The sequence below is a fragment of the Dreissena polymorpha genome, chromosome 10 (genome assembly GCF_020536995.1).
Source record: "Dreissena polymorpha isolate Duluth1 chromosome 10, UMN_Dpol_1.0, whole genome shotgun sequence".
NCBI classification, from domain to species: Eukaryota; Metazoa; Mollusca; class Bivalvia; order Myida; family Dreissenidae; genus Dreissena; species Dreissena polymorpha.
In genome coordinates, this window is record NC_068364.1 from 86,633,169 (window position 1) to 86,642,542 (window position 9,374).

General features: G+C 33.5%; 1 protein-coding gene across 1 annotated transcript; it reads right to left on the reverse strand.

Annotated features, from left to right (window-relative positions):
• Positions 1-874: 874 nt before the first annotated feature.
• On the reverse strand, positions 875-4,403 carry LOC127849301 (uncharacterized). The gene is made up of 4 exons (XM_052382019.1): positions 4,186-4,403; positions 2,280-2,467; positions 1,877-1,942; positions 875-885 (listed from the first exon to the last, which is right to left on the reverse strand). Exons 1-4 carry the CDS (start codon positions 4,401-4,403, stop codon positions 875-877), a joined length of 483 nt encoding a protein of 160 aa, XP_052237979.1.
• Between the last annotated feature and the right edge of the window lie 4,971 nt (positions 4,404-9,374).

A 9,374-nucleotide genomic window follows, 5' to 3' on the forward strand; every position in this document is an offset into this window, starting at 1 on the left:
CCGTTACCCATACAATGACTTAAATACAATCGACAAATCATTCGTGCAATGTTCTCAAATGGAACGTTCGCGGCATCATGTCGTCGGCAGGTAGTCTCGGGCACCTTCTTGCTAAACACATGGTAGATATTGAAATCATGACTGAACACAAGCTGATGAAAAAATCACAACGCTTCTTTGAAACAATATATGCCAACTACACGGCACATTCCCTCTGCGAAACGGAAGTGACGCCACTTTCTAGATGCGACAAACGGTGAGTCGCAATATTATTTTAAAAGACGTTGTCTTTCTCCAGCAAAACCATCTACTGAACTGAACTTAAAATATATATGCTGAGCTATGTACCGGACAAAAACATAACCAATCTTTCCTTTTGCAGTATATTTGCCGCCTATCAATAACAAAATTGAAGATTAAATTGAATAAATTTATTGTTTGAAATGATTAGTGAACCGGTTTTCCAACGAAGGTACACTCTCATATGCGGTGACATGAATGCCGATTTCACGAATTAATAATCTCATCAGTACTGATCAAGTGTTCTTTCCAAGTGTTCGGCAAAGAGGAAATCTTTCTTTCCCGTATAATTGTACGATCATTTGATGTTTTGTCCTGCTCTGTATGGAAGCTCCTGACCAGCTTTGCTATTTTTTAATGGACTGGGTTTTGATAACGTCTGGTGTTTCCAGTAGAGAGTAGAGGACTTAACAGACATTACAATCAAGTGCAGCATTAGTTGTTACAATGTTTTATAATTATTTTATTAACCTATTATCATTACTTTAAAAAGAACTTAAAACATGATTGTTAAGTGAAATCACATCATCTTAATATGTAAGAAATAAATTATTTACTGTTACAACAACATAGACTACTTAATATCTACACATCAAACAAAACAAAAAACCTGACTAAAGCTTACGAAGGCACTCAGTTGACTTTATACTCTCTTTAATGGATGTGCACACACTTAAAACATACTATACCATTGGATGCTAATGTTTTGTCATATTCAGTTTACAACTTTTTGTAAAAAAATTGTTAAAAATTATGTTTGTTCTAACATGTTTCCAGTTTTTGATGTCAAGTGACAGCCTTGTACACTACACCGATTTATTAAATAAATGTACTAGTAATAAAAGACAAATTCTAACTCAGCAGATACAAAGCAAAAGATGTTAAGAATCCATATAACATGTAAGAAGTAAAACATTTAAAGCATGGAATGCACTTGGTTTGAGAAAAAAACAATGTTGAAGCAGAAAGAAAGGACAGGTGAAAATAATTAGTATTAAGGGTTGGTGTACTCTAAATTGTACGCCACTCACCGCTAAAGATATAGTACATTAGTGAATAGTACAATGTAACAAAAGTGTGAATATGTAAAAAGTTAAGAAAAGCCACACACCAAATACTTACACTTTTGCGATATAAGCACTCACCATAACAAAAGATACTTACCTTAGCCATTCTTTTAATATAACTGTTAACGAACATTTATTTTGAACTTGTTGCTTAATTGTGTACACGTTTATTAGAATTTTTTTTATATAAAAAGTGTTTTTGGTTGCTGTGTTTTAATATTAATGAAGAATAATGTGGGAGAAACAGTTACTTTAAATATATTAGCTACTGCAACATAAGCTTGAAGTAAAAAAAAATAGATTAACATATACTGATGAGAAAATCTACATTAATACACAAGTAAATTTATTTTTTGTTCAAAAAGTGTTCAGATATGAGATTTTCATCTTGCTATTTAAATAAATATGTCACATGTTCAATTTCTCGCGCTCATCTTGTTTGTTACAGCTATATGTGTAATTTCAAATTTCATTTCAGTAGCAAATAAATGAAATGTTCAAAAACATACCTTTCTCAGTTTCAATTTGTTGTGCCTCTTTCAGCAGTTCCTCATCGGTCATCTTCTTGTAAGCCGCTGATGTAGGGGACACCTTTTTTATAAATGAAATTGAACCATGTTGGAATACAAAATATTATTAATAACTGGTGTATCAACTTTAGCTAAAATTCAACTATCATCAAACATTTAAATGGATACTCTTTCAATGGATAAAACTATGTGACATTGTTCTCCTGGTTTATAACAAAACGGTCTTGCAAAGTAAGCCAGCATGAACCTTTACACACAAATATGCAAGGTACAAAACAATTTTGTCTTCACACCAAAATGATGAGTTTACCAGTAATTATTTTTCATGTTTTTACATAAGCAAAATATATGTCGCATAGTGTGTAGCTATACAAAAATGTACCTTTTGGCTTTGACTGTCTTTTTGAATTGATCATTTGGACGCCCTCTTCAAACATTTCCATATACTTCTTAAGAGCCATCTTGTTCGCATACACCTCATTGTGTGAGGGCTCCTCTTTTTCGGTGTCAGCCACAATAAACCCAGCATAACCAGGTGAATTTTCCAGGAGCCACTTGAAGGTCTTACCTCTGCAAAGTTGCAAAGTTATGTTTTCGCTAACATTTTATTTTTCCACTTTACAAATTGTGTACACAAAAAAGACTATTCACTTCTTTTTGACGATGCTGCGAAGCATCGTCTTAGTTATCATATCATGAAAAAGTTCTTCACACGGGCAACCTATGTAAAAGACCGAGCCAGTCCAATTGAGATAGCTCGATTTTCCTAATCGGCATACCTCGCTGATTATCATAGATAAAGGTATAGGAAGCACAGCTATAAATAGGACAGCGTATTCTTGGAAAAGATTTAATAATACTTTGAAAACGTTAATTTTAAATCAGTTATATTCAATCCATTATATGTTTATAGATCAATGAAACAACTATGCATTTTCTGTATTGTATTGGACATTTGTCGTGATTCAGTATATAAATTGCGAATCAAAACGTGTATAATTAACTTTCAACGCGATCATGAGTGTAAAGAAAAGAATTATTTCGAACCTGCCAGTTGTAAACGTTCTAGCGACTATGGTATATAAACAGCATAATAGCCGTATCATATCTGTGATACTCGCTCTTCTGCATGCTTTCTCATTTTGCATATTTAATAAACTTTGCAAACATAAATTACAGAGCCACATCAGTTCACATACTATGTTTGACAATTCATTCGTTTGTTGGATATTGTTTGCTGTTTTAAAAACATATTAGGTCATATCGCGGAGATTTAGTTAACCTTACCATGTGTTCATGGGCGAACTCACGTATTCAAGTGCTCTTACGACTATGTGCTCATACCCACTTTCGATCGGGAATCATCATGAAATTATTGCCGCACTCAACGAACAAACATGTCTTAGCTTATTGAATTAGAGAAAAAGAACAATAATCAAAAGAGAAAAAGTATATGTTCATGCACATGGGATTGTGAAATGACGTCCGTACACATAGCATCATTAACTTAGGAAAGGAAACAACGAAATATAAAGTTTGGTATGATATACATGTGAAATTAAAGAGCATGGTGTAATTAAAGAGCATGTCAAGTTTTGAATTTATATGCTGAGACGTAATGTTATAACCCACAAACGTTTTACTGTAACAGATTTTTAAGACAAGTGGTACAGAAAATAAACGTTGAGTACCTTTTTTTAAAGATATTTCTTGTTATATTGGATCGAGAATGTAACCCGCCTCCCAGTTTCGCTGAAAGGATCAAGTTCCCCACGGGTACTACTTCCCCGTACCCGCAATTTTTTTTTCGTACCCTACATTTTTCGTACCCATTTTTTTGTACCCAATTTTTTTTCGTACCAAAATTTGTGCTCGTAACCAAATTTTGTTTCGTACCCAATTTGTTTCCTACCCATTTTTTTTTCGTAACCAAATTTTTTACGAACTTTATTATTTTTTGGCATAATTTTTGTACCCAAAATTTTCGTACCCATTTTTTTCCTACCCAAAATTTTCGTACCCACATACACAATTGTGGTGACGTAGATAAACTTAAATAGATGCTTTTATGTCAATTCTCTTCAAAAGCATCGTCACACCAGTACTGTCAGTACTTTGATTAAAGTAACCAGTGCAAAGATATCAGTCCTGCCAGATATTTGTCAGGCATTGTCAGTTTTTGTCTGTTTTGTATGACTGTCTAACAGGTTTAAAAGAATCTGATCAGTTACGAAAGTAAACTACTGAACAGAGATAAGGTAATATAAATAAATGGAACTGTGGATTACCTAAACTGGCAAAATTCAATTTTGAAACATCCCATTACGTGCTTCTGGTTTTTAAAATCTCCCCCACTCTGCTTGCACAGCTCCACTGCCTCGTCTTTTACAATGACTGCTTTCCGTGCTGGCATCCACTGTACATCTTTTGCCTTTATAGTCCTGGCTTCTAGCGTGTCAGTAATCACCAGTTGCCCATTGATCTTCTTACGGAATAGAGGTTCCATCTTGCAAAAGATAGAATACTCAGCATGCAACTAAATTCAATGCTAAAGATTAATTACTTATTGTAAAAAGAAGTTTCTCTGTCTATTTATATAAAATATCAAAGAAAAATAGAGTATTATTAATATTTGGTGATAATTTAACTTTAAACATAAAACCGAGTAATGAAACCAATAACTTTTCATAAACCACTCCCTCTCACTGACTCCAATCTCTACCGTTAATTCCAGACTGTAAAACTTTTAACAACCGTTCATCTCTAATCATAAGCCTTACCTCCACTCCATACTCACTAACCAATCATACAGTACCTTTTATTTCTTGCTCCCAATTGCCTTATATCAATTAGCATATATCAATTAGCACTTACTGACTAAGAATCTTTAGATGTGAAGTTCAAAAGGTTACTAAATAAAAAGCAGATGTGCAAAATGCATGACTTAATTATAAGGAAAGTGTTAAGTAAAACAGCTAAGGACTTTTCATACACACACATAACACAATGTACTTAATATCTCGTCAATGATGTAATCAGAAATAAATTAATTATTACAAATATTAGACAAGAAACTTATTGAATCCTTCCAATGTTCCTAATCATTTCAAGACCTTAATCTGCAATGACCATGGAAAACATAATCAGTTCATCGTGTTCTACTTTGATTAACCTAGCTTGCTGGCTATCAGCAATCAGAATTTTTCTATCATTTCAACACCGGATCCATCTTTGCAATAAAACATAAACATAGGAAATATTTATACTATTTTTTGGGGTTGAGTTGTATTTAAAACAATCACCTATTGTGAAATTTAGATAATATACCATAAAATTTTATTTCATATGCTGTAAAGCAATATAATATACCCATATTTACACCTATGTCTGATTATTTTACGTTAAACTTTAATCTGTATACCTCCGTATCCAAATATTTTCTATCCGGATTCTACACTTACAAATGTTTTTCAAGATATGCGTGATATGAGTATTTAACTTAATACGCTTACATTTTCCAATTTCAAATTACCTTTTTTTCTTTCACAGAAGATCATAAATATTCACACAAACTATCCAAAACAGGACTTTTATTCGGTGTTTTTGATGTTCATTCTAATTATATGCTATCAATGTAAGTTTGCTCTAGAAGTTTTTCGACGTTATCAACACTGTGTCCTTTGTTGCAGTGTACTATAGACCGTTCCAGAATTTAGTCATTACCCAATTATCTCCCCTGAATACTCTACGCGTCCGCCATTACACTGCTGCTAAAGGAGCAATATCCACGCAGAGTTGTCGTTCCTTGCTCTCACATACAACTCTGCGAAAGGCTCAGCACGCCATTTTGTCTATAAAATAGCTAAAACCGAACAAACGCATTCAATGTATATTTGATTGGATATTTAAGATCGCATGCATTAAATTAAGAAATATGACCTTTAAATGTACGATAAATCGTGCAACACCTTGCGAGTTTTAATGCAACTCTTTGGAACTATTTTATTGCCCATTTACGCAGATGGAATCATTTCACGCACTTTACAAATGTCAACAATTGAACATAATGTTTATTGAGTGACGTTAGGAATTGCTTCGACGTGTGTATGTATGTTGGTTTCTTAACATCAAGAAACCATATCAATTTTATAATAAAGAATTAAGACTGATATAAGATATCATGGTATGAGATGGTTTTCTTTATTGCAGTGAATGCAATGTAACTGTCGTGCAAGAGATTGTTTAGTATACTGTAACCTCAATGATGAATGCTTTGTATGATCATTACATGAATGAGACGCTTTCATAACAATAGTCCGTTCTGAGCCCAACACAGAGGTGAATGTAATGTAACCGTCGTGCAAGAGATTGCTAAAGGAGGCAGTCTACAGTTTTGTAGCCATATTTGCGCATTGGCCCCGGTCAATTTCCTGAACTTAAGGTATATGGCCTAAACAAAATAGTTTTTTGACTCCAGGAGCTTAATCGTAAGTATGAATGGTCAATATTCTAGCAATTTCACTTGTTTTCAGTAATTCGAAACTAAGTGACCTGGAATTTAGTCAACAACAACAACAACACGCTGAGTGAACGCATGTACTTCCTGCTTGAAGCAGGCGGCATTTGACAGATTTCAACGGTGGGTTTAAATAAGTTAACAGTGCAAAAAAGTAAACGGTGATGACCCATTTTGTTTGGCTCAGTTTGAAAGCATTTGCTATGATGGTGCAAAGCAAGTTGTGCACTGTGTGCGTATTGTTACCCGGAAAGATAAAAGTGATTGCCGGGTTTATCTGAAAATGGGGTTTTTACGGTCAAGTTCCGAGACCTCCGAAAAGGTCTATTTTACCCCAGATATCAGATTAAAGTGCATTTTCTGTATTGTTTTGTGCTTTATTTGCAAGCTGTTGATGAGCTGCACTGAAAATTGTCTGAATCTATTTTCAGGTTGTGACTGAAGGCCTTGTTTTGAGGGTGTTTTGCAGACAAGTGGTTGTCGGCCTGGGGATTTTCAAGAAAAACTGTAGACTGCCCCCTAACAACCGGTAACATATATAAGAGAGCACCGATTATTCAACGGATGAATTTCTTTCTAAATTCTAAGGCCGTCATGACATCACCTTGGTTGTATGAAATAAAGTTTTTCTGCCAGGGGATATGTTACGTAAGTGTTATGACAGTCAAATGTTTGAAAAACATGCATTTTTATGTATTTGTCTAGGAAAACTAACACATTGATACATTAAAAAAGCATTTAATTAAATTAAATGCAATATATTTCATTTGATTATTTGCATCAATCTTAAAATCGTGTAAGCCTTTGCATTCCAGTGTTTAATTGCCCTTTCTTCTGCATAATCCGATTATCTCGTTTTGATCAGATATTGTCCAGACTTAACTAACAACATGGTGTCATAAACCACACTGGGTGGCAGATGACAGTCTGGTCATTAAACACAATTGATGATGCCACCATGTCTCCTCTTTCTGGTAGTATTTAGCAGTAATCTGGTTGAATAATTTACCCCCGACATACTTAACAGTTGCGTACATTAGATATGGTACATATTGTACAAATTAAAAGTTATGTCCGATATAGAATATCAAAAATTGTACACCGTAAAGATACTAGCCCGTTTAATTTATAAAAAAATAAAGTATTTAATAATTATAAAATTCACGTAAAAATATTTAACGTATTTAGCGGGTCAGCACCTTTGTTTGTACGTTTTTTTTAGATACTGGACAGCCCGCAAATTTTTATTTCAAATAATGATACATGATTAGAAATAGCGAGAATGTGTGTCCGTTGTTGTGAATGAATACCCTCGGTGCCTTGTGAACGTTTGCAGAATGTTTTTAACGAGGTTATTCGAGTTGTAAATAGGTGCTTACATATTTCCATTTTATATTTTAGTTTCATCACAGTCAAATAAGTAGTTATATTGATATATGCGTACTATAGCTAATAAGTAAATGTTAATTAATTAAATGATGTGCAAAATGCATGCACTAGAGTAGCTAAAGAAACTTGAGCGTACAGTTTATATGGTATTGTCGCGCCACTCAAAAATCATAAAAGCGACATTTAAAGTTATGGTAGCCAGAACTAGCACTTGAGAAGGTGTCTTTTAGGATTGGACTTTTTTTATCAGATTTTTACGAGGACATTGGCATTTTAATTTGCCAGACATGATGCATTTGTTTTCCATTATTTATACAAAATGCAGTTTTCTTACGTAGGCTCTGTATGAAATTTTATCATGAAAAACATGTTTTTTGTGTACGTTAAAATTATTTATTTTTAACGGCAATGGGTGTGCGGAAATCAAGGGATCACTCCTCCACATCGCACGGAAACTCCACGAAAGCAATTTAATGCATGCATATTCTAACACCTAAAACATTTAAACAACACATTACTTTGTAGTATAGTATAAAAATGAGCCGTGCTCTGTGAAAAGGGGGTTTAATGCATGTGAATAAAGTTTCGTCAAAGATTAGCCTGTGAAGTCCAGGGACGACACTTTCCGCCTTTACTATGTTTTGCTAAGAAGAGAATTTAAACGAAAAATATCATAAAAGCGGAAAGTGTCGTCCCTGATGATTCTGTGCGGATTGCACAGGCTAATCTGGGACGACACTTTACTTACATGCATTAAACCCTTGTTTCACAGCGCGAGGTTCAAATATTTGTTAAGGAATACCATTAAATATCATTAGTTCTTAAAGCACTTTCCAAATAACTCGAAATAGGTAACGTCTTGATCTTTTCTATAACGGAAATTATTGAAATATAAAAAAATGCAATTCGCTGCTTTTAGAGATGTCATAGTTTTTATTTTACAATTATAGATTAACATTACTTTCATCAACCAACATTTACTAAGATTAAGACATGAACGAAGATTTAAAAGAGCTTCACATAAAGCAAACGTTCTGTTTTAAACTTATTGACACGTAAACATTCCCTCTAAATCTGTGAACAAGTTTACTATCGTTTTGACATTATACAATTGGCAGATATGGTTTATCATATTTTAAAAAGGAAAGAGCTGTTACGGAGGATTCTATAAAGGTTCCATACTAAAATCACTGTAAATTAGTATTTTTAGTAATGCGTTTATACGTTTGATAAGAAAATACGTTGTGATACCTTCTTAACAATAAAACGAAACAAATATTACACAATTCATGCTGATGTTTAGTTCTGTGTGTGTATAAGAATTACCCGTAAACGTTTTCATAAAGTCGAGATTATGTGCAAGATGTAACGTCTTATTGCTTTTATTTTAGATAGAAAAAAGTTTGGATGGAAATTATATACTAAAAAAAACGCTTTGAAACGTGATTTTAAGAATACACCTTTTTTATCTAATGTATTGCATAGTTAATATAATAAATGAGTCTAGCATTCTCTCAAATACACAAAACATTGATTCATTCAATTAAGTCGTTGTTGATTTAAAGGGGCCTT